A 25,895-nucleotide genomic window follows, 5' to 3' on the forward strand; every position below is an offset into this window, starting at 1 on the left:
ACAGCTCTATACTGACACACATGCCGTAGCCAAACAACTACACCATAATTTACCAACCCGAGAAAAATGTTCTCCCAGGGGTTGAAAGTTCTAGAATCCAATCCCAGCTTGGCCATTCACTAGCTGTGTGAAATGAGCAAGTCTCTTGATTTATACAAAAAATACCAGGGTCAGTATGGGGTCTGGAGATGGAGGTAAAACGCAATAATGTCCTCAGGCCTAGGGAAGGGGAGCAGTCTGCCCTGGGACCCATGCTTTAGAGGGCCCAGTATATTTCAAACACGCAGCAGCCTTTTAGCCAGATTTATTTGAGGGCTTCAGGGAAAAGAAGTTGGGGTGATCATGTAGGTTGAAGCCAGGCCAGAGATAAAGGAACAATCTTAAAACATAAGATGGAGAAGCAGGATTTCAGCTGAGTCAAGGGGAGCACAGGTCGCCCTGGTAACACAAGCCCCCTGGTGAAGGTTTTGTTTTTCCAAATTCAGAGAATAAGTGAATCAATCTTATCTAGAGAGTAGGGGTCCAGGATTACACTGGGCAACTCTGCTGCAAAAGACCTCTTTAAAGTGTCAAAAAGCGAAGATGTCACTTTGAGGGCTAAGGTGCGCCTGACCCAATACACGGTATTTTCAATCGCCTCATATGCATGCGAAAGCTGGACAATGAATAAGGAAGACCAAAGAAGAACTGACATCTTTGAATTACGGTGTTGGTGAAGAATACTGACTATACCATGGGCTGCCAGAAGAGCCAACAAGTCCGTCTTGGAAGAAGTACAGCCAGAATGCTCCTGAGAAACAAGCATAGCGAGAATTTGTCTCATGTACTTTGCACATGTTATCAGGAGGGGCCAGTTGCTGGAGAAGGGCATCATGCTTGGTAGAGAATCAGCGAAAAAGAGGAAGACCCTCAATGAGCTGGACTGACACAGTGGCTGCTACAATGGGCTCAAGCATAAAGACTGTGAGCATGGCGCAGGAGTAGGCAGTGTTTCGTTCTGTTGTACATGAGATCGCTACGGGACAGCACCTAACAACAACAAGGGGCTCAGGAGACCCTGCTGACACCTGGGCTACACAAGATTAACAATGAAATCAGCGAAGCATTAGAAAACATGGCCCCAGGGTGCAACTCTGTAATAGGCAGTTCCGGAAAGCACAGTTCAGCCTCAGAGCCTGCTGTTTCCTACCTTGTGTGTGGCAGAGACTACTAGTTGTATACCTCCCCACCCCTCACCCCCAGTATCCATCTCCCCTTCTTCTGTAGCAACCAAATTCTGATTTTAACTGAAGAAGCAATGTGTTCAGCTAAAATACTATATTCCCAGCCTCACTTACAATCAGGTGTGGTCTTGTTTTTGCCAGTGAAATGTAATGAAACTAAGAGAAGCATGGTATGGGACTCCTGGGAAGGCTGCTTGAAGGGACCTAACTCAGCTGCAAGGAGAACCCCTTCTGCTTTTTTATTTCCTCAATCCACATTTCTTGGTTTTCTCTTTCTTCAGGCCTGTAACTTGAATGTGCTGGCTGGAGCTCTGGCAGCCATTTTGGACCATGAGGTGACTGAGAGGATGAACACCATGTGCTGAGGATGGCAAAGCAGAAGGAGCCAGGATCCTTGATGACACTGTGGGGTTGCCTTACCAACTCCCGGCTTCCAGCCCTCAGACTGCTTTTATGTGAGAGAGAAAAGCCAACCTCCTGGACATTCCTCATAAAGGATAAGCATGTACCGCCCTTGGAGCATTGTACTGGCTGGTCCCTCTGCCCCCAGATATCCATCTGGCACATTCTCTCACCTCCTTCGGCTCTCTGCAGACAAGCACAAATAAGCTAAGGCACAAAGGCTTTCTATGACCACCCTATGTATAAGAACACTCATATCCGCCAATGTTCCACAGAACTTATCACCATCTACCATACTAGAAAGGAGCCCTGGTGGCTCAGTGTTTAAGTGCTCTGCTGCTAACTGAAAGGTCAATAGTTCAAACCCACCATCCGCTCCACAAGAGAAAGATACGGCAGTCAGCTTCCGTAAAGATTTACAGCCTAGGAAGCCCTATGTGGTAGTTCTACTCTGTCTTATAGGGTTGCTATAAGTCAGAATCAACTAGACGGCACACTACAACCACCACCACCACCATACTAGAAGTCCCTGGGTGGTGCAAACATTTAAGCACTGAACTACCAGCTGAAAGGTTGGTGATTCGAACTCACCCAGATGCGCCTCGGAAGACAGGCCTGGCAATCTGGTTCCAAGAGGTCACAGCCTTGAAAACCCTATGGAGCAGTTCTACTCTGCACACATGGGGTCACCATGAGTCAGAATCGACTTGACAGCAACTGACAACACCATACTAGCATCTCTTCCTTGTTTGTTTATTGCCTGTCTCCCTCCACTAGAAGGTAAACCTCACGAAGGCAAGGCTTTGAGTTATTCTGTTCACTGCTGCACCTCCTGTGCCTAAGACAGTGCCTGGCACAGAGAAGGCACTCAAAAAAAGATTTGGTGAATAAATGAATGAATCCTAAGGGCTGATGCAGGCTCTGCATTCTTAGTCATCCTCCCAGGCCAGGACCATCAGGACCAGGAAGGGTCACTGAATACCCTCTCTCCCTGTGGTCACTTAGGAACCAGGTTAGGACCAAAGATACCTGTCTGCAGTGGGTGCTGGGAGAGGTGACAGGCAGAGCTCACTCTCCTGACTCTGGGGGCTCTGCCCACCCCAGGCAGCCAAGTCTGCCCCTGGTATGCCCATCCATCAGTCACCCCAGGGAACATGTGACGTGTTGGTGCCATTCTTCTTCCATACTCTAGGGGGCATACTGAGAGGCCTTGGATATCTGATGAGAAAGCCCAACACAGGCCCTCAGCCTCACTAATAAAAATGAGAAAAGAAATTAAAGTGTGTCTGCCAAGGAAGCTGCGCACACCTGGGCCCACTGGGTCAAATCGAGAACACGAGAGGAGTGGGAGGGAGGAGAAAGGGGGAGACTCTGCTCGGGGCAGGCACCGAGCTTTTGTTAAGGCTGATGGAAAAATCTGGAAACAAATGTGGTGACGGCTGCACAACATGACGAACGTAATTAATGTCACAGAATCATACATGTAAAAAAATGAGGAAATGGCGATTTTTTGTTTGTTTATACATATACTTATCACAAGTGAAAAAAAAAAAAAAACGTGAGAGGCCGCTGGTGCACTTACAACAGGACAGGGCTCAGAGTGCTGACACAGAACAATGGCTTTGTTTATTACTGCATAAAGAACCAGGCCTTCAGCCACAGAGGGAGCCCCAGTTACCAGAGGGCTGGGATCTTCATTTCCAGGGCAGCCAAGCAAGAAAGACTCACGCCGACATGAAGGGGGGCAGCACTTTCCCAGCACACTGGCCGAAGCCAATGCGGTAGCCATTCCCCTGGCAGTACCCTGGAACAGAGGAGAGAGGGGTCAGCCGCAAAGCTGCCAGGCTCACCAGAACCAAGGCCCAGCCAGCTGCAGGCCTCTGAGTGCATAGCTGGGCCCGAGGCAGGAAGGTGCCATCGAAATTACAAACATGCATTTTAAACTGAAGAATAACCCTCCCAGAACCTGGTCGGAGTTGCTGCGACACTTAAGATGGGCTCCTGGGCCCACTCTGACCCCAGGATGCCCTTGACAGCTTTCCTAACAGTGGACAACTCTCCCACATGGGTTTGGGTTCAAATCCTGGGTCTTCCTGAGTTCAAAGCCTGGCTTCTCCACCTACTGACTCCGTAACATTGGACCGCTCTGGATCTCAGTTTCTTCATCTGTAAAACGGATCTAATAATAGGATCTACCACCTAGCAACTGTTGTGAGAATGACATGAGTTAATACCCAGAAAAGTCTGGGAACAGTGCCTGACCCGCGGAAAATGCCCAACAAATGCCAGCTACTGTGTCGATTACGGAGCTGGGTAACTGCGGGCAACTTGCTTCCCCTGAGCTCAGCCTCCTCATCTGCAAGTGGGAATAACAATCCTTGTTTCTCAGGGCTGTGAGGATTAGGTAAAATAAGGGGGTGAAGCTCCCTGCATGATATCTCACGTGTAGATGCTCAACAAATGCTAGCTTCATTCCTTCAAGTCCATCTCAAAGTCATAGAAACGCAGAGAGGAGTAAAAGCCTACCCTTGCCCTTGAGGAGGGTCGGTTTAGTGAGAGGGGCAGGTCTAGGTGAGCGTTACAGCAGAAATGCCTACAGGTGCTGAGAGAGAAGTGTGGAGGAAAGCAGAGGGCAGAAAGGAGGAAACATCTGAGCTGGGCCTTGATGGGTGGGTAGGAGTTCTCAGAAAAGTACATGATGGAAAGTGCATTCCAGGCAGAGGGAACAGTATGTGCAAAGGCACGGACACCCAGTGTGGGATGCATTTTTTAATACGGAGCGCTTCAGTGAGACTGTCATGAGGGTGCTCTGGGAGCCAGATTACCAAGGGCTTTGTGAAACCATGTTAAGGAGTTTGAGCCGCATCCTGAGAACAATCAGATGGCACAGAGAGGTTTTCAGCAAAACAGTGACAGCTACGTTTCAGAGATCCCCTTCTAGTGGCCCCAGTGAAACGATGGATCAAAACAACTGGTCTTATCAGTGCCATGTCAACACAGAGGCCTTCACACTCCTCAGGTTGGAACACTTCTCCAGGGACCCACGCATTTTTGAGCCCAGATGAGGCAATGGCCAGGGCAGAGCCAAGAATGTGGTGACCAGGCCCACGACAGAAATGACAGCCACTGCCTGGATAGCCCATGATCTTCACTTACATGGAAACACCACTGAGACCACCTCACCAGCTAGAGATAAGCCATAATCTAGAGCTGTGCCTTCAGCTACCCAATGTGAAAAGAGGAAAATGCTGACTCCAGCAACCAAGAGAAAAAAATCAAACCACCCTGCTGAGAAGACTTGAGGCAATCTGGACATGGAGACCCAAGGCAGACTGAGATGGAGTCCACCACAACTTCAACAAGTAACATCCTCAACAAGTGATATCCTCAATAAATAACGTCCTCCACAAGACCTCCCAGCCAGCACAAGGGAGAAATTCACTGGGATGGGCCTCATGGCCACTCCTGGCACCCACCCCCAGCAGCAATATGCTCAGTCTGTGCTCTTTCCACCCTTCCCCCCACCATCCCAGTCACCTAAATGGTCCTCCCTGCTTGGGGCTCCTCTGACCTCTGGCCTTTTCTAGAAAGGCAACATCTTAGACCCCACAGTAACATCTCCAAAGGTTTCAGTTCTAGTGCCCATCAGGTTCTGAACCACCCCATCCTCCTGGCATCAGCACTCATGCCAGTCTTCCTGGCTGAGGCTCATCCCTACGGCCTATGAACTGACCTTCAACACTCAGAGACACCATTTGTCAGGGGCAACATCCTTGCCTAGTCTACTGCTCAGTTTCATTACTTTTCTGTCAGTCACTTTGGAATCCCAATGCTCAGAAATATCTAAAACAAAGAAATCTGTTAAAGTAAAACCAACTCCTGGCAGAAATTCACTAATCATCTATCAAAGCGACTAACTTGGAACTGCAGCATCTTTAAAGGGCCTTCTTCCTGGTACGCTGCAAACACTCGGGAGACGCTCAGCTCCCCACCCCACTGCCAGGTTCTCAATAAACCAAAAACAAAATAAAATAAAGCCATTGCCGTCGAGTCGATTCCAGCTTATAGTGACCCTATAGCACAGAGTAGAATTGCCCCATAGTGTTTCCAAGGAGCAGCTGGTGGATTCGAACTGCTGAAATTTGGGTTAGCAGCAGGGCTCTTAACCACTACGCCACCAGGGCTCCAAAAGGTCAGCATTAACTCCTTCCTGCCCTAGAGTTACAGCAGCACCGCCACTCACACAAAGAACAGAATATGGACACACGATTCTATCATTTCACTTCTTGACAAGCCAGCGTGGTGGGCAAAGCTAGCCGTGTTCTCCCTATTTCACAGTTAGCATGGAAAATGGCCTGGAGCAGGGTTACTCAACCTCAGTGCTAGTGACATTTGGGGCCAGGTAATTTAATTACTGTGGGACCATCCTGTGCATTGGAGGATGTTCAGTAGTGTCCCCGGTCTCCACCCACAAGATGCCAACAACATCCCCCTAGTTGTGACAATCAAAACTGTCTCCAGATTTTGGCAAATGTCTGGTGAGGGGAAAAAGTGCTCCTTGGTGGAGAACTACTGGCCTGGAGGATGAATGGGGTTTTCCTCTGCACCCACTCTCCAGCCCACGGGAGGCAAGGCAGAGAAGCTAGGCGACAGGCACACTCATGGAGCGCCAGAGAGGTAAGAACACAAGAAAGTCTGCAGCCTCCTAGCCACTATCCATGGTCCCGGAAGAGAAGGGTTGCTGCTTCTGTCCTCCTTTAACTCCTGACCGGCCTTGCCCAGAAATTCTGAACCAGGAAAGGGAAGCAATAATGGTGGGAGAGAAAAAAAAAAGTAGACAGACAGGCAGACCCGGTGAGGATGGCTCCATGGGGTGACTACAGGGAAACCAATGGGGGATTTTTATGTTGCTATTGTTTCCAAGTAATTTTGGAGAACAAGAAAGAAGCCACAACTAACCCCAACTATCAACATCAAAAATCTGAGAACAGTAAGAAATGTACGTATCAAGTAAAAACCAACCCAAACTCGTTGCCATCGAGTCAACTCCAACTCTTGGCAACCCTGTAGGACAGAGCAGAGCTGCCCCCATAGAGTGCCAAGGTAGTGATCTTTCATGGTGGCACAGTGGTTAAGAGCTACGGCTGCTAACCCAAGGGTCGGCAGCTCAAATCCACCAGGCACTCCTTGGAAACTCTATGGGGCAGTTCTACTCTGTCCTATAGGGTCACTATGAGTCGGAATCAACTCGATGGCACTGGGTTTTTTTTTTTTTTTAATCTTTAATGGAAACAGACTGCCAACTCTTTCTGCCATGGAGCAGCTGGTGGGCTCTAACTGCCTATCTTTCAGTTAGTAGCTGAGCACTTAACCATTGCACCACTGGGGTCCTTTCAAGCAGTACCAAAAAACCAAAACCAAATTCATTGCCATTGAGTCAAATCCGATTCATAGTGACCCTATAGGACAGAGTAGATCTGCCCCATAGAGTTTCCAAGGAGTGCCTGGTGGATTCAACTGCCAACCTTTTGGTCAGCAGCCATAGCACTTAACCACTATGGCACCTGGGTTTCCTTAAGCCATACAAAAACCAAAAAAACCAAACCCATTGCCTTCGAGTCAATTCCGACTCGTAGCAACCCTATAGGACAGAGTAGAACTGCCCCATACCTGGTGGCTTTGAACTGCCAACCTCTTGGTTAGCAGCTGTAGTGCTTAACCACTATACCACCAGGGTTTCCTCAAGCAGTACAGAGCAGTGTAAATGCCTATGAGAATAAACGTGTTCCAGCAGGTCACCAGCTGAGCACGAGGTGGAGAGAGAGAGTGAGATTTGGGGGTAGAAGAGTTACATCAAAGCGCTCAGAGATTTCTGCGGTTGTTTGTTTCACCTTCACTCTTGCTGAACACCCCATGGTGTTTATACTCTCATAGAAATGAGAATCTCATTGCACCATACAGAGGGACAAGATGCCATAATGGCTAAAGAGCATGGACCCTGCAGCCCAATCACCTGGATTCAAATCCTGGCTCTACCTTTCACCATCTATGTAATCCTGGGAAAATATAAATCTTTCTTGGCCTCAGCTTCCCCATCTGAAAAATGGGGATAATAATAGTAGCTACCTTGTTGGGAATATAAAATTTAACACGTGTCAACAGATGTCAGTAGTCTGAATGTTCTATCCCATTTCCAGTGGTTAGAAATTGATTTAGGGACCAGTCACCCATGAAGAGAGAACAGAGAGATGACAAGGTGGCAGCAAAGGCATCTGAGCAGGTACAGTCAGAGAAGTTGGGAGGAGAGCCAGGAAAGAGCCGCAGAAACCAAGCGTGCGTTTCAAGCAAGAGGGTGGCTCATACAACTCGCAGGACTGGATTTCTCGGTTTGAAGGATTAGGAGGACCATAGTCTTGTGGTACATCTCAGTCAACTGGGATAATATAGTTCATAAAGTCACGTGCTACATCCTAGTTTGTTGTGTAGTATCTAGGGTCTTAAAATCTTGTGAGCGGCCATCTGAGACACAACTATTGGTCTCTACTCATCTGGAGCAAAAGACAAAGAAGGAAACCAAAAACTCAAAGAAGAAACCAGTCTACTTTACAAATAGTCTGTCTACATGAACCATGGCCTCTTCTACCCTGAGACAGAAGAACTAGACAGTGCCTGGCTACCAGTAACTACTGTTCTAATCAGGGCCACAATGGATAGACCCTGATAAACCAAACCCATTGCTGTCGAGCCAATTCTGACTCATAGCAACCCTACAGGACAGAGTAGAACTACCCCATAGAATTTCCAAGGCTGTAATATTTATGGAAGCAGACTGTCACATCTTTCTCCTGTGGAGTGGGCTGGTAGGTTTGAACCACCAACCTTTCGGTTAGCAACCAAGCACTCAACCTCTGCGTGACCAGAGCTCCTTGGATCTTGATAAAATGGGAGAAAAATGTGTAACAGAACCTCAAATTCCTAAAATAATAATAAAAAAAAAAAACAGACCTACTCGACCGGTTGAGACTGGAGGACTCTCTGAGACTACTACCCTGAGCTACTCTTCAAACCTTGCACCAAAACTAACCCCGGAGGTCACCTTGTGTCTAAATAACAAATTGGCTCAAAAAATAATGACTATCACCCATAATTACAGTGCTCTCTAAAAAACCACCTATACGAGACCAAACAGTCAACAATTACTTTAAAACAAAGATGGGAACGTACGAGGGCAGAGAAACTAAATTAATGGAAAAGGAACAAACAGAACAGAAATAATGAGGATGTTCATGCATTGTGAAGAACTCAGCCAATGTCACCGAACAGCCTGTGTACAAACTGTTGATTGGGAACCTAAACTGCTATGTAAACCTTCACCAAAAACACAACAAATTATTACTTAAAAAAAATAATGATAAAAGAGGGTGGCTCACGAGTGCCAGGTGGCCACAGAGGTCATGGAAGGTGGGGCAGAGCAGTCCACCAACTCTGGTTACCTTAAAAAATCAGCAGACACCCCAATGTCACCTTCTCATTTCTCCATTTACCCCTCTCTTTTCCACAGGTAAATACAAGCACCTAGATCACAGCTACATCCGCCCCTTAGAGTTTCCCTTCTGTATGAAATGCTCTCTCTTTTTTTCTTTTTATTAATATGTAATTTATGCCTCTCCTATCATCAAAACCTAATTCTTCATGCTTGTTTCCAGGGGATTCCACCAAACTGTTGCCATTTCCCTGCTGCCAACATGTGCTGCTTCAGATCAAGAAATTGCCTTTCCCTGAGCATCAATGCCTGGCCTCTATAAATCCTCTCTCGAACAAGGTACTGTATCAACAAACAAGTAAATGATTCTCGCAGCCTCTTGGCTGCTTTCTCCCACCTTCTCTGGCTCCAGCGCGGAGAACACCTGTGAATCCCATCTGCCTATGTACCTCCTTCTAGGCCCTGGACAGCTGCCTGGTCTACGACAGCTTAGTAGGGGGCCTGTATCATGGCGATGACAGAGGGCAGAAGCCTTCATTTCTCCTCTCCCATCCCATCTCCCTCCTCCCTTTTCCTAAACCAAAACTTCAGAAGATGGCCTTCACTCAATCCATAGAACCATGACCAAAGGCCCGGCGGGTAGGTCTAGCAAGCACTACAGGAACAAAACTGGGAAACAAAGCTGGCAAGAGAATCAGAGAACCTGAACTGCATCCTGCCCTCACTAGCTGTGTGATTTTCACCAAGTAACCTACCTCCTCTCAGCCTATGCTTTCTACTCTGTAAAATCAAGCCAATGACACCTAACCCAAAGGCTGCTGTGCGTATGAAACAAAATGGCGAAGTGGACATGCCTACAACATGGTCGGCCCCTGGCAGATGTTCAATAAATACTAGTTACACTGGAATTAGAAAGGGTATGGTAGGGCTATAGGAATGTTGTTGTTGTTGTGTGCCTTTGAACTGATTCCGACACATAGTGACCCTATAGGACAGAGTAAAACTGCCCCTTAGGGTTTCCAAGTCTGTGATCTTTACAGAAGCAGACTGCCACATCTTTCTCCTGTGGAGCTCCTGGTGGGTTCAAATCACTGACCTTTCAGTTAGCAGCTGAGCACTTAACCACTGAGCCACCAGGGCTCTGCTGTAGGAATACCAAAAGAAAAAACCATTGCCACCAAGTCGATTCCAACTCATAGCGACCTATAGAAGAGAGTAGAACTGCCCTATAGGGTTTCCAAGGAGCGCCTGGTAGATGCAAATTGCTGACCTTTTGGTTAGCAGCCAAAAGTTTAACCACTGCGCCACCAGGGCCACCACAGCTATAGGAATAAAAAAAAAAATAGGAATAGTAGGGGCAAAATGGGCATTTACTGATTGATTCTGGGAAGTACCACTTGCTGCTGTCTTGAGGGCCACCTGCACCTTCTCTACCACATCCACTTCACTTAGTCCACCGGCCAACAACCATGTCAAACACCCACCACGTGGCTGGTACACAGTCGGACTGCGGAGAAGAGTAAGACCTGGTCCTTGTCCTTCAAGAGCTCTGTAATAGGCTATGAATGGCTGCCCAGAGATATCAGGTGCTGGCCTTGGGATGTCACCTTATGTGGTAAAGTTAGAGTCCCTGGTGGTGCAAATGGTTAATGTGCTCAGCTGCTAACTAAAAGGTTGGAGGTTTGAGTCCACCCAGAGGCACCTCAGAAGAAAGGCCTGGTGATCTACTTGTGAAAAGTTGGCCATTGAAAACCCTATGGAGCACAGTTCTGCTCTGACACACATGGAGTCGTCTTGAGTCAAAGTTGACTTGATGGTGGTACAAACGGTTTGCACTCAACTGCTAACCTAAAGGTTGGCAGTTCGAACCCACCAGCCGTATCACAGAAGAAAAGGCCTGGCAATCTGCTTCTGTTAGGATCACAGCCAGGAAAACCCTATGGAATAATTCTGCTCTGGAACTGACTTGATGGCACAAGACAACAAACAACAATTACATTAAGGATCGTGAGATGAGATGACAGTACAGGGCTAATAAATGCAATGATTCTGGATTATCTGGGTGGGCCCTAGATGCCATTACAGGGGTCTTTATAAGGGAGAGGCAGAGAGAGATTGGACAGACAAAACGGGCAGAGTGGATGTGTCCTGTTTGGAAGTAGGGTTTTTCTTTTGTTAGGTTAACGAGGTCCTACCAGAGTAGGCAGGTCCTAAACCTAATCCTTCCTGAATTGTAGGAGCAGAATAGAAACAGAGACACACAGCGGGAGGGGGGCGGGTGGGGGGGAGACAAACACCAAAAAAGGTCAAGGAACTCCCAGAGCTACTGACAAGGACCTTCCCCTAGAGCCATACCCTGAATTCAGACTCCTGAACTGTGAGAAAATAACTTTCTGTTCTTTAAAGCCTCCCACCTGCACTGTTTTTTGTTAGAGCAACACTAGGTACCTAAGACAACTCCCATTAAGAAATGGCCAAGATGCCGGGCCTTCTAAATGAATAGGTTTTGAAAAAACCATGATGACAGCGATGAAGACAAGGATGAAGTCATCATTTTAAAGTGCTCACCATGTACCATGTTCAATATTCAGTTCTTTATGCACTTACTCATGTATAGTGGCTAAGACAGAGTTCTGAAGACTAGCTGCCTCAGTTAGAAACCAGGTTCCATTATTTCCTGGCTGCAAGTCTTGGGCGAGTGGTACAACCCCACTATGCCTTCATTTTCTCATCTGTAAAATGGTGCACTATTGACACTGCAATGTAAGCCCCATGAGAGCAGAGGCCTCATTTGTACCGTTCACCACTGTTCTAGCGATATAAAGGTAAATAAAATGATCACAGGCCCACCTTCACGAAGCTTTAATCTAACAGGGAGACAGATTTTCAATCAACAAGGGACATACAATCACCAACAGTGAAAAGTTCTAGAAGGAAAGAGGATGCCAGATCCTGACAGCCTGGGGTGGTGAGGGAGAGGTCACAGAGCCTTGTTTAGAAATAGACCAAGATGTGGAAGATGAGCAGAAGTTAGCTGAGGGAGAGTGAAGGGAAGAGCATGGTAGTAGAGGGGACACACTGGGACACTGGAGGGACTGAAAGGAGACAGGCTGGCAGGAGCACAGTTGGCAGGTGGGGAGAAAGAGTGTGGAAGGGGGACACGGTCTGCATGATGCAAGGCAGGCTGGCTGCGGTGCAGAGTGAGGTGTCACCCCAGGTGTGATGAGGGGGTAACCTCAAGTGCCATGGGGATGGGTCACCCAGATGTGATGGAGAGGGGTCACCCCAGGTGCCTGGGGATGGGTCATCCCAGGTGTGATGGGGAGTGGTCACCTCAGGTGCCATGGGGATAGGTTACCACAGCTGTGATGGGGAGGGGTCACCCCAGGGGTGGTGGGGATGGGTCATTTGGGCATGATGAGGAGGGGTCACCCAGGGAGCAGTGTGACTGGACTGGTGTGAGAATGGCTGCTGAGTGGAGAGTGGACTGCAAGCCAAAGAGGCCACCACAGTGGACCATGGAAGATAGCACAGTGGTCAAGACTAGGCAAGGGCACTGGAGAGGAAGAGCAGTGGGCGAACTCTGGGTCGGGTGTGAGGGAGAATCATCAGAACTGACTGATGGACTAGAAAGAGAGGGGGAGATGCAAGGATACCACCTAGGATCCTGGCTTCAGCCACTAAATAGTGATGAGGTGAAAAATCAGGGGTGCCAGGAAAGCTGCCAATTTCTTTAACTCCATTCTCAAAAAAGAAGCACATTATCCCCACTTTCTAGATGAGGAGGCTGAGGCCCAGAGAAGCCGTGCACACAATCACACCACACCTACATGTGGAGCTGGGACTCAGAGCTGGGACTCAAAACAGGGCTGGCTGACTCCAGTGCCTGTGCTCTCAACTACTGCGCCTCACCTATTGTTAGCTGCTATCCAGTTGGCACCCGACTTATAGTAACTCCACACACAATGGAACAAAACACTGGTGTCCTGTGCCATCCCCACGATTGGTTGCGAATTGGACTTTTGTGATCCACAGGATGTTCTTCGGTTGATTTTTTTGGAAGCAGATCGCCAGGTCTTTCTTTCTAATCGTCTTAGTGTGGAAGCGCCACTGAAACCTATTTAGCATCGCAGTCACATGTAAGCCTCCACTTACAGAGGGGCGGTGGCTGCCCATGAGGCATATTGGCCGAGAAGCAAACCTGGGTCTCTGACAAGAAAGGTGAGAACTCCACTAAACCACCACTGTCCTCAGATGAGTCTTTGTGGGACAAATTAAAATCAACTACCTCTTCTTATGCTTTCTGCTGGGATGGCAGGCGGGGTCCTGAGGTGGGAGACAAGCAGTGGCGCCTTCTAAGGCTGATGCCCAGCCAGGAGGTGGGGCTGCTTCAGGGCACCCTTGCTTGTTCAGCTGATGCTCTGCAACTTTCTTTCTAAGAATAAGCCTTCTTCAACATGAACAAATCTGTCTTGGAAGAAGTACGGCCAGAATGCTCCTGAGAGGCAAGGATGGTGAGACTGTGTCTTACATACTTTGGACATGTTGTCAGGAGGGATCAGTCCCTGGAGAAGGACATCGTGTTTGGCAGAGTACAGGGTCAGCGGAAAAGAGGAAGACCCTCAGTGAGGTGGACTGACACAGTGGCTGCAACAATGAGCTCAAGCATAACGATTGTGAGGATGGCGAAGGACCGGGCAGTGTTTCGTTCTGTTGTGCATACGGTTGCTATGAGTCGGAACCGACTCGACGGCACCTAACAACAACAACAACATGAGAGGTGTTCATGACACGTGGCCTCTGGAAGCAGCTGACTGGACCACAGAGGACTAAACTAGAGCCAATCAGATTCTCTTTCTTAAGAACCGGAACCAAGAGACAGAGACGCTTCAGTTGGACAGTACTGGAGCTGACGCTGGAGGGACACAGAGTTATGGCTTTACTTGGAGCCAGGACAAGCCAGAGCCTAGGGCAAGCTGGGGGTGCAGGGCTGAGAGCCTGCCCTGCACAGCAAGTGGGTCTGAAGGCAGGATAATGGAGGGACCTCACGAGGAGGTAAAGACAAGACTCTGGCTCCAGAAAGGAACAGAGGGAGCATAGCTGGTGATCTCCTTACCCCTGGGAGGCCAGGGGCCTTTCCCAGGGTGGGCCTGGGAGGTTCTCTGTACACTAAGCGTTCCCTGTATGCTTACCAACCAAGCTGGCTTCTGTTCCTTGCAACCAAACAGTCCCTAAGGCACCAGGTACCTCCAGTATCTGACCGAGCATCCTGGCCTCCTCGGAATGGACTGCTCAGGAGTCCCCAGTCACTAACTCATCCACCTCCCCTGAACCCAGACATACGTCACTAGGTCCCTCATAAGGAGTTCACTGTAAAGGGCACAACAAGGAACCTGCCATTATTTCATGGCTTCACTCAGGGAGAAGGGAAAGAAAGCATGACTTCTTTGGATGCTATGGTCTGGGGAGTGACACAATCGTTTTCATTCTCCTGGAATCCAGGTTTCTAGGTTCATGGAATTGGGGTGACCCACCCAGGCCATCTGGTGTCCCTTTGAACCTTGAGCCTTTAAGGAACTGTTTTCCTAAAGTTACCTTCAAGTCCAACAATAGCCTGGTAAGCAGCTCAGCGGAGACCGTCTGGCCTTAGGCATCGGGCTCTTTTTCAGAATTATCTATATGCAGGTGGTTTCCAGGAGCCGAACCCCAAGATCTGATGGAAAATGTCTGGCCTGTCCTTAATGACTCTGCTTCTCCAACGCCTGTAACCCTGCACATGTTCTGATGTTATCTCCTAAGAAATTAACATGACGGTGACCTCTCTAACCTGCTTGCACTGTAACCCTCTTGGATCTATTTGGGCTGACACTGCCCAATTCTCTACTCACAATAAATACATTCTGTGACACTCATTTTTGGTGTCTCTCTAAGCCTTTAGTTTTTTGACAGGAGATTCAGATGTGAAGTCCCCAGGAGCCCAGGCTGGGGAAGGACACAACAAGCAGACGTAGAACATGGAATCCCGGCGTCACGGTGAGTTAGAAGGACAGACCGCTTTCTGGCCAGATGGGACTGCCCGTGGTTAGGCCAGCACACGCCAGCAAGGAGAGAGAGGACCTGCTGGGCCTGGCGGCCCTCACCTGTGATGACGACTTCATCCCCATCCAGCAGAAACTTCCTGGTCTGCCCGTTCCCCAGCTCGATGGCCTTCGTCCCCTTCCAAGACAGCTCCAGCATGCAGCCAAAGCTTTCTGGCTCCTTCATAACAGGGATGGGAAGAGAGGACAGTAAGATTCACGTCTTGGTGAGCACCTCAGCTCCAGGTGGACAATGCTTAACAAGGCTGGGGAGCCCTAGGCGGGGGGCCTCCTCCCACCGAAGACATGGCTTTGTTCCAGACTCAGCAAACCCCTGACGAGCAGGCCAGCTCCTTCAGCTCCCCTCCCCACTCTGAGGCTGCATCTTACCATGAGATCACTACGTGTAACACCCTCCAATTGGGAAGAGATGTCCCACCTAGCAAGAGGGTGCCATCGGAACCCTGCATGTAGTGACTGACACATGCACCACCCAAGGTCACCCTCTCTTAAGATTCCATGACTCCACCATGGGCTTACAATGGCACAGGGAAGAGGGAAATGGCCATAGTGGGGGGCAGGGGGACACTGTGTCCTGGTAGGGTGCAGCATGAGAAGGTGGCACACAAACAGAATCATGGCTTCCAGATTCTACCCCTTGTGACGTTCCATCTCTGCCCTATTTAGATAGGGACACAAGCCTCTCATTTGTTTACCAGTCTCTGCAGGTTTGAACTTGGCAAGGCAGCCCATTCCACACACACAGATGGGTGAAGAAGCAGTGAGGAAGGCAGAGCTGTGAAGCGCAAAGCTTGGACTTCTCCTCAGGGTGAGCTGAAGGCCATCCGTTCTGTGTGGGAGTAAGGATGCTGTATCTAGGCAGCCTAGTACTCACCGGCCCACTGACGGTTCCAGAAGCCAGGAGGTCCCCCGGCCGGAGGTTGCAGCCATTGACAGAGTGGTGGGTGAGCTGCTGCAGCATCGTCCAGTACATGTGCTGTGGGGGAGGGACACGAAGGGTGGGGACGAGCAGGAGGGCTTATCCCAGGCCACCCTGATGCAGCCAAGCCCAGAGCTGCCCACTCACGACACCCTGGCTGCCCCCCAGACAGCTGTCTCAGGTTCCCTACAGCAATGAGAGCAGTAGCGTCACCAGGGGAGTGCAGGGCTACAGGCCACATCAGGTGACACTGTTAGAGGGGCTGACACCAAAATAACTATAAAATTCTTGAGCAGTGTTCCAGCAGAAATTTTTTTTTTAATAAAAATATCCCTGTAGCTAGTTATAACAACAGAAACATTTTTGGTAAGCCCAGCTTACAGGTATCAGTATGTCCACGAGGCTCAAACTCTTGGCCAATTTCCTTTTGAACCTTCTACAGCGCTCCGTCAGAGCTGTCATCACCAGGCGGGGACAATGGCGCCTAGAATCACGTGGCTTCCTCTGCACGCACCCTTGGTTTCGCTGCTGCCCTGACTTCGTAGTCACTGATTTTGTCAAATATCCTGGCGTTTTAGCTACAATATTGTGGTGATTAGTATTTGTGAGCCTAGATCAACAACTTTTCTCTGAATGAAGTGGTAATTAAAGGAAAAAGGAGAAAAATCAAAAACTGCTTCTGCTCGGTAACTAATAATGCTGTAATTCAATGCAGGAAGATTTTACAACACAGTGTTACTGTTAGTGTTCATATAGCCTAAGAAATATTGCATGTAAGCATTTTACAACTATATCATATACCATTCTATGATTAAAAACCCACTGCTGTCGAGTCGATTCTGACTCATAGCGACCCTATAGGACACAGTAGAACTGCCCCGTAGAGTTTCCAAGGAGCACCTGGAGGATTCAAACTGCCAACCTCTTGGTTAACAGCCGTAGCACTTAACCACTATGCCACCAGGGTTTCCATTCTATGATTAAAACTGATAATAAACATTACTAAGGTTTCTGTATGGTCTGGTATGGGAGAAGGTCTGTGAGGGGGGTGATAACACAAGTTACCGCACTAGGTGACAACCCCTAGTGACGCCACTGATAAACTGTCCTCCCGTAGAGCTACCCAGGGACTTCCTCCTCCCTTTTTCCAACCTCCTTCACCAGCCAGCCCCATCTCCTCTGTTCCTTCAAAGCCCTGCCCTAACCCACCTCCTCAAAGAAGCCTTCCCTGATAGCCAATATCCCTGCTCAATCCCTCAGTCTGCAACATGTTCATTCGTACGTCATTACACAAGGCCTTGTGACTACCCTTGAGTCCTAAGTTGACATGGTCTATGTCTTCATCTCAATAGAGGTTTCTCGTGAGCAAAGGCCACACTTACATTGTCCCACTTTGGAACACACATTGGGCAATGAAGCCCAGGAACAAGGAGCACTAAGGGAGGTTAGGCAGTGGGGAAAGGAGGCCGAAGCGCCATTTGCCCGTGGAGATTCTCAGATCCACAGCTTCTCAGAACTGCCATTCTGAAAGCTACACATCCAGGTAAAGGAAATCTTGGAAATGGATCCTTGCCCAGGAGCACTTTCATGGAGGTCCCCTTATTTCCTCCTGTTGGCCTAAGGCACCCAGAATAATGCTAAATTAGAAGAGAAACTAAAGAAAATAAAAATGCATCACTGTAGGGGATATTCAAATGGCCAATAAGCACATGAAAAGGTGCTCAGCTGCAAAAGACATCAGGGAAATGCAAACTAAAATCACAATCCCCAAGAAAGGTTAAAATGAAAAAGGCAACCACCACCACTTGTTGGTGAAGATGTGAAGCTGCTGAGCTGCTTATACACAGATAGTGGGAGTATAAATCCCAAAGACCACTTATACACAGATAGCGGGAGTATAAATCCCAAAGACCACTTTGGAGTACTCCTAAGCTGAACATGCACATACTATAAAAAAACCAAACCTGTTGTCGTCAAGTGGATTCCGACTCATAGCGACCCTATAGGACACAACAAAACTGCTCATAGGGTTTCCAAGGCTGTAATCTTTACAGGGGCAGACTGCCACATCTTTCCCCCAGTAAGCCACTGGTGGGTTTGAACTGTTGACCTTTCAGTTACTGTTCACTTATAATTTGTGCATTTTCATCTATGTGTGTTACACTTCACTTAAAAGTTCACTTAATACACCAGTGTTCATTGCAGCCCTACTCACAAAAGTCAAAAGGTAGCAACAACCGAGTATCCTTGAACAGATGGATGGATAAACAAAATGTAGTCTATCCAGACAATGGAATGTTATTCAGCCACAAAGAGAAATAAAATCCTGATCCATGCTACCTCATGGATGAGCCTTGAAAACATTTTGCTAAGTGAGATAAAAGCCCAGTGCCATCGAGTCGATTCCGACTCATAGCGACCCTGTAGGACAGAGTAGAACTGCCCCACAGAGCTTCCAAGGAGCGCCTGGCGGATTCGAACTGCCAACCCTTTGGTTAGCAGTTGTAGCACTTAACCACTACGCCACCAGGGTTTCCAAGTGAGATAAGTCAGACTCAAAAGGACAAATATTATATGACCCCATTTACATGAAATACCCAGAGTAAGGTTTTTTTTTTAGGCAAATGCATAGAGACAAAAGTTTATTAATGGTTACCAGCGGCTGGAGGAGAAGGCCTGGTGGTACAGTGGTTAAAGCACTCAGCTGTCAACTGAAAGGTTGTCGGTTCGAACCTACCGTGGGACAGTTCTACTCTGTCCTATAGGGTCACTATGAGTTGGAATTGACTCGATGGCAACAGGTTTGTATTTTTTTGGTACCAGGGGCTGGAGGGAGGGCGAAATGGGGAATCGGTGCCTAAGAGGCATGGTGTTTCTGTTTGGGGAGATGAAAACATTTAGAAACGGATAGTGGTGATGGTAGAACAAAGTGGCAAATGCAATTAATGCCACTGAATCATACACTTAAAAAATGGTTAAAATGACTTTTTTTTTTGCTAAATATATTTTACCACAATAAAGAAATAAATTTATTTAAAAAAAATAATAAGTTACTCCAATCAATCCAGCCTCTGAATAATGCTAAATTAGAAGGAAGACTAAAGAAAATAAAAATGCATTGATTCAGGGGATATTCAAATGACCAGTAACATCTGAGAAAACTCTGGTGGCATCATGGTTAAGTGCTGCAGCTGCTAACCAAAAGGTGCAAACTATCCAGCCTACAGAAACATCTATTGTCCCCCAAGAAAATCACTGGCCACGTCTATGCAGCCTCCTTCTGTGATTCATGGACACTTCTATAAAGGAACAGGGACGCGGTAGCTCCAGGCCCATGCACTGACCGGGTACTATATCCTCAAATGGGCACCATTCTCCTGCTCCTGCCAGGAAGAAAGCTCCTCCTCTTTCCAGCACTTTCCAGCTGTTTCCAGCTTCAAGGCTTACCTTAAAATTGGACCTGCATATGGTAACTGCCCGACTCATTCCTTCTCCTATTGAAAAAAGAACACTGATGAAGAGCCTTAATTCCAACAACCAAGGAGGCCAAAAAAAAAAAAAAAAAAAGCCTTGTAATGTGAATTGCTCTGTGGCCTGAGCTTCCTGTTGTCCAACGTAACTCCCCTTAGAGTCCAGGAAACACAGTATGGGGGAAAGTTGGCTACTTCAACTAAGCTCATAACAGAGGAGAACAGAAAGGCTTCCACAGAGATGATCTAGTCCAGGGATGGCTTACACACAAGCTACCATGTCTCCCTCCCACACTCATAGAAGACAACGTTAACTGATAAGGGCACGTGTTCCATCCAGATGGAACCTCAGAACCCTTCTTAACACAATGCTCCTGGCTGCCACTCATCAGCTGAGGTGGTGTGCAAATTGAAACCTATTTGTAATCTTTGATGGAGGATAATCTGCCATCCCCACAGGAGCTCTTTAGACAGCTTGGGCCATCTGTCACCTGCCAAACTCCTCCCTTCAATGGTGGGCAGTGTGCTATTTCATAATGTAGTTAACGATATTAATTAAACACCTCATGCCAGCTGTCAGGGCTGTAGCAGGCACCATTCCTGAATAGTATAATAGTTAGAAAGGTCTTCCACTGCCAGAATCTGCCTTCCTCCCTGGCCCTGGCTTCACCACGCCACCCAGGACTGGTCCTGGGGTGTGCTCCCTGGGCCCCATGTATGGTCAGGGTAACCCGGGCCTGCTCTTCTCCAGACTCCTTCACCCAGACCCCAACTCAGAGCGTCAGAACTGCAGACTCGGGACTGGAGCGAGGAGAGGGTCTTGGAAACCCTGTACTCAGTCCTCTTTCTTCCAGGTCTTTCTCCTGCACCTCTGAACATTGCACCTCCTAATAACCTTGTCCTTCCCAGTGTGTACGCCCTGGATGAGTTGGTTTCCAGCAGACAGAAAGAAATACCCAGCATGAAAACAAGACAGGAGTGGATTCCAAGGAGACAAGCGGAGGGAAAGGGAGTCAAGCCTAGAACAAATTACGCTTGGTTTTAGTCCCAGCCTGGCCAATAGCCAGCTAAGTGACTCTGAATGAACCCCTTTCCCTCTCTGGGCCTCAGTTTCCCAATCTGTAACGTGAAAGAGTGGGACCAGCATCATTTCCCAGAGGGCACTGTGGCAGCTAAGAGGCTGCTGTCTAACAGTCCTTTCTTTTCTCCCAGGACCATCTGCTGCACGGGAGATGGCTTGTGGCTGTGAAGGACCACGCCTCTGAAACAGGAAGTGAGAAAAGACACAGCAGAGCCTGGTGTGTGCAGACAGGACAAGATGAGGACAGAGGTCTAGGTGTTTACTTGGAAAAAGTGGGCACAGGCGGGGGGCATGTGGGGGCGAGCCTGGTGGAGGAGAAAGAAGACGGACTTGGCCAGAGTGCAGTCCAGGGGCCCTATGTGTCGCTGCCAGGCAAACCCACCCTCAGGCCCCTCTCCACGGGTCTCTGAGACTGGGAAGTTATGCCTAGCTTCTTCTAGGTGCAGGCACTGTCAGGCCATTACATGAATGAACTTGCTCAGCCCTCACAACTAATGCATGAGGCCAATGTCATTATTATCTCATTTTTAACAGCTGACCAGTGGGGCACAGGCAGGTTTGGTAACCTGCCCAAAGTACCACATCCAAGAAGGAAGGGGCAGAGGTGGGATTCAAACCTGGACTGTGAAGTCAGGGCCTTTATTACTAATGTTCCACTGGTCTGTTCATGGAGGGGGCTGAGCGGCTCAGGGGACGAAGTCCCATCTGCAAGGGGCCAGGTTGCCGGCTCCATGCGGCCCCAGAGGGCAGAGCCAGGCCTCAAGGACAGGCTTCCAAATAGGCACTTGATACAATGTTCCCCCTGGGAGTGAGGGGTCACTGTGAGCAGAGCCCGGGTAAGAGATACTGGAGAGCAGATGCAAGCTGAGGACCTGGGCTGGACTCGACATTGCCTGGCCCAGAGATTTGAGAGCTCAGTGATATGGGGTAAGTGACCTATGGCCCCAGTGTGGCTCCCCTGGAACACAAGGGTGTTTCTTCCCCTCACTTTCCTTTACAGGAGCCACACATATCTCCAGGGTGCAGCAGGCATATCCCCCCTTTGCAGGAGCTCAAGGAATGTCTGGTTGATGGCTCTTGGCACGCACATCCCCTGAGCCCCTGGCGCACACCCTCCAGCCCCACAATAGTACCTTTCAGGGTGACAGAGAGGTTGATGTTGAAGGTGTAGGGCTGGTCATGGCAGAGATACGGCAGAGGCCTGGGGTCCTGGAAGGGCAGAGCACAGTACAGAGGGTCGTGGGTGGGCAGGGCCAGTGGCACCTTCAGCAGTGGGGCTTGCCAGGCACATGGACCCTGTGTACCAGCACTGTGTCCTTGAATGGTGGGGTGCAGGGGGTAGTGTATGTGTCAGACTCCCAGAAAAGAAGCTGAGGGAGGGGCATCAGCAGGTCAAAGATCACAGGGACCAAACAGAGATGCCCCAGAAAGCCAGGGAATGGGAGAGCCAGGGGAGGTGAGTGGTGGTAGGGAAATGAGGCAAGGCCTGTGGGGGCAGGGCCTCCTGGAAGGCAGAGGGCAGGGGGCTAGGCACAGGCAGACCCACCTCTGGCGCTGGAGCCAAGCTGGGCTGGAAAGGCCACACTTCTGCCAAAACCACTGTTTTCCCACGGTGTGGCCCACGAACCACCAGCGGTACATGGGATCACTCCTGGTGACCGTATTTTAATACTTTTATATTTCTTTTTATTATCACTTTAACATTATGGCTAATGACGCCCAGAGGGATATAAAGTTCCTTTTTAAAATAAAATAAATAAGTTTTATAATGAGAGCTTTTCATAAAAAGAAATATTAAATAATAGTTCAGAAATGGCAAGAATGGTGAAGGTGGGATACAGTGACCGGCATTTGGAAGGGCTGGTGTAAAGGCAGATGGGCCTTGAAATCTCTGGCAAAAGTAACGTGATGCCCTATGAAGACAGACCTGAAGGAAGGGGTGAGGATGGGAGGGGCCGAGGCAGGCAGAAGGCGGCTGCAGGGCCCAGGGGATACATGGTGAGGGCCATGTAGTAACAGTGAGCATAGGACTTACCAAGAGGGAGAAAAAGAAAGTCTTGGAGGAGCCATCAAGGAGGGACCAAGGGGACCAGAAGGGCAGCCCCACAGGAACCTCATGAGGAGCTGGCTTGTTTTCAGCACAGCAAACATGAGAGCCCCCAGGCCCAGAGATGCAGAGGTGCGCAGGCAGGCAGGCTGGCACAGGGTGAGTTGGTGGTGATAGTCAGTGGGGGCTATGGAGGGAGCAGGGCAGACGCTGAGAGCACAGCCTGGGAGGCCTCCAACTTAGAGATGGAGTTGGAGGGGGGCTTCCAAGGGCTCTGGGAGACATGGGAGAACCGGAACAAGTCGCACCAGAGGCCAAGGAGCGAGAGTGCCTAGAGGGAGAGGAGCTGCAAGAAGTCAGCGCTAAAGAGTGATACAGGCCATAGCATTGGCAATAAGGAGATCCCAGGTGACTGTGACTGCTAGTGAGGGGGTGGGGGCTGCAGCCAGATGGTAACGGGCTGGGAGTGAAGAGTAAGACGGTGAGACATGGCTTGGACAGTGAGGCTGGGAACAGGAGGCTGCAGGGACCTGGACCCCTCCCCTTGTTGCTGGGTTCCAAACTGCATTCTATGAGTTGGGCTCCGGAGGGCGCCATTCACACAGAACACAATTCGACGGTGACCAGGAAGTCTTGCAGTGTGGTGGTACCAGCAGGGAGGCCTTCTCCTGCCAACTCACCAGATTTCCCAGGCCTGGGAGGACTCCAAAGGTTACAAAATTCTGTGCTTTCTCTGATGACTGTGCAGGGGGCAAGGAGAGCACATGGGTACCTGGAAGTCACAGCAACCAGGCTCCCAGGGCACACAGCAACCATGGCCAGGTCATGGACACAGAGCTACCCTCCATAAGATCTGTGTTCCTGATCTGTCTGTGCAGCAGGCAAACAGCCCCAGGGTGGTGAGGCCTGGGTTTGGGGGTGTCCTGCAGAAGGCGTGCTTACCTGCACTGGGTTGGGCACGGCAAAGGGCATAAGAGCGTCCATGGGCACCACCCACGGAGAGATGGTAGTTCCAAAACTCTTCCCAAGGAATGGCCCAAGAGGGACGTACTCCCACTTCTGAATGTCTCGAGCTGCAGAAGGGCAGATTCAAGGCTCACAAAGGCTGACGGGCCTTGCCCCATGGTTCTCTCTTCCCCTCAACCCAGGATCAGACCCAGCAGCGTCCTCTATACAGAGATTGCCCCTAAACTACATGCAACATTAATGCCAAGGACCGCAGTCTTTGATTGAGGTCACTGTGCCAGGTCACAGCAAAGACAAGGATGACCCAGGGCTGTCAGGATATCCCCCACGAAAGGGCTGGTACCTCATCCTGAAACCAGGAGACAGACACTTCCTGGGACTCTCAGAGCCATCTCCTGCTATGGTACCGCATAGCGGCTGAGAGCACAGGCTCAGAAGCTGGGCTGCTTCACTTCAAATCTTAGCTCAGCAACTAAAATCTTTCTGTGCCTCAGTTCCCCATCTGTAAAATGGGAATAAAAATATTACCAATATCCCATAGGGATAGTCCACATGAGGTGCTCAGCACAGGGCCTGGTATATAATAGCCCCAAAACACCATTGCTGTCTAGTCAATTCCAACTCATAGTCACCCTACAGCACAGAGCAGAACTCCTCCATAGGATTTCCAAGGCCGTAAGAAGCAGAATGCCACACCCTTCTCCCACGGTGTGGATGTGAGCTCAAACGGCTGACTTTTCAGTTAGCAGCCAAATGCTTAATCACTGCACCACCAGAGCTCCTTGGTATATCATAAATGCTCAATAATATTAGCTGTGGTGTCAAGCTGTATCCCTATTGTACTTATGAGAAAACTGGAGCTCAGAGAGGTGAAGTAACTGGCCTACAATATCAGAGCCGGGATTTCTGTTCCATATCCAAAACCACACTGTCAGCCACTGTACTGCCTGCCACCTTTGACCAGCACCAGACACAGGAAACCATTCACGGCTTCTGGGAAGTAGTGGCCCAAATACCCAGCATCGACCTGGTCCCAGTCAGAGAGCAGAACGCGCACAGGAAACTCGACCGCAGGTAGCCCAGCCCTTGTCATTACCACTCCAGTCGTTCATGAGGACCATTCCAAATATGTGCTCGTGGGCCTTGGAAATGGGGATTGGCTCTCCGAATTTGTTCCCAGGACCTACAAAGAAAGCCTGCCACGAGGGAAATTGGTTAGAATCTGGCTGGCCTGCCACCCCAGGCCACTCATCACCTGGAGGGCAAAAGGCTGGCACTTACAAACCACAGCCAGGGGCCAGGCCTGCCACACAGGGCCAGGCAAGACTATGAACCCACTGCATTCCTAAGTCATGACCTGCACAACAGCGGTCACAGGGCCACCCTGGGAAACGGTCTGCAGTGCCCCCCAAGACCCCTCCACCCACACCTCTGATTCCACAGGCAGCTTCCCTGATCGTTCTGTTCTTTCCCCCTTCACCCCATATGCACTTTGCATTTTAAGATTTGACAGCTGCATGAGGCTCTGAAACATAAAAACGCCAGAGTTTGTCTTCATGTCATGGACCATCAAAGGCAGCCTCCTGAATGCAGCAGACAGCCTGCCAGGGGCACACCCTGCACCTCCTGACCTCCGACCCCACACCTCAGCACTTTGCCCCAACTCCTCGAAAGAAAAGCAGCATCAGGTCAGCACAATGCCCGTGAATCACAGCCATCAATGGGGGCGGAAACTGGGGAAAGGACATAGCTGTCAAGAGCACACACACCCAGCGATAATATTTGCAAAACCCAAGTCAGTTTTATTTGCTCTGTGACAGTGTTTAAACACTGCACATTTTTCATCAAGATAAAAATACCCAAGGGCACCATCATAGGACAAATCCTACCCCATCAAGTCCAGATACTCTGTGCTCCCTGCCCCCAACTGTTCACACTCTGACTTCCTGCCTTTTCTCCATCCACACCCCCTCCCACCCCTAGACCCCAATAGGGACCAACACAGGAGAAGTATCTGCCTGCAGAGTCCTTGCTTTCTCCCAGGCCCCGCTCTGGGCACTTCCACCTGAGACTTCTCTCCGGTTCTCACGTGGTACCCATGCTAAGGTGGTAGGGGCCAGAGGGCTGGCTGGGAAGGCCCTGCTACCCTACTGGGGCCTACCTGGCAGTGTCCACCCACTTCTCTCCTCTCTCAACTCTGGAAAGA

The 25,895-nt window shown here is 49.4% G+C and overlaps 1 protein-coding gene across 1 annotated transcript in view; it reads right to left on the reverse strand.

Moving 5' to 3' along the window:
• Nucleotides 1–3,190: 3,190 nt before the first annotated feature.
• The window catches only part of FAH (fumarylacetoacetate hydrolase), a 48,794-nt gene continuing 26,089 nt past the window's right edge, over nucleotides 3,191–25,895 (reverse strand). The window contains exons 8-14 of the mRNA XM_064267203.1: nucleotides 24,786–24,885; nucleotides 23,666–23,796; nucleotides 21,810–21,885; nucleotides 19,573–19,619; nucleotides 16,081–16,182; nucleotides 15,249–15,366; nucleotides 3,191–3,429 (exon numbers count right to left, since the gene is read on the reverse strand). Coding sequence (XP_064123273.1) covers nucleotides 3,350–3,429; nucleotides 15,249–15,366; nucleotides 16,081–16,182; nucleotides 19,573–19,619; nucleotides 21,810–21,885; nucleotides 23,666–23,796; nucleotides 24,786–24,885 — 654 coding nt within the window. The 3' untranslated portion in view covers nucleotides 3,191–3,349. The remainder of the gene's footprint in view (nucleotides 3,430–15,248; nucleotides 15,367–16,080; nucleotides 16,183–19,572; nucleotides 19,620–21,809; nucleotides 21,886–23,665; nucleotides 23,797–24,785; nucleotides 24,886–25,895) is intronic.

The sequence above is a fragment of the Loxodonta africana genome, chromosome 13 (assembly GCF_030014295.1).
Source record: "Loxodonta africana isolate mLoxAfr1 chromosome 13, mLoxAfr1.hap2, whole genome shotgun sequence".
NCBI classification, from domain to species: domain Eukaryota; kingdom Metazoa; phylum Chordata; class Mammalia; order Proboscidea; family Elephantidae; genus Loxodonta; species Loxodonta africana.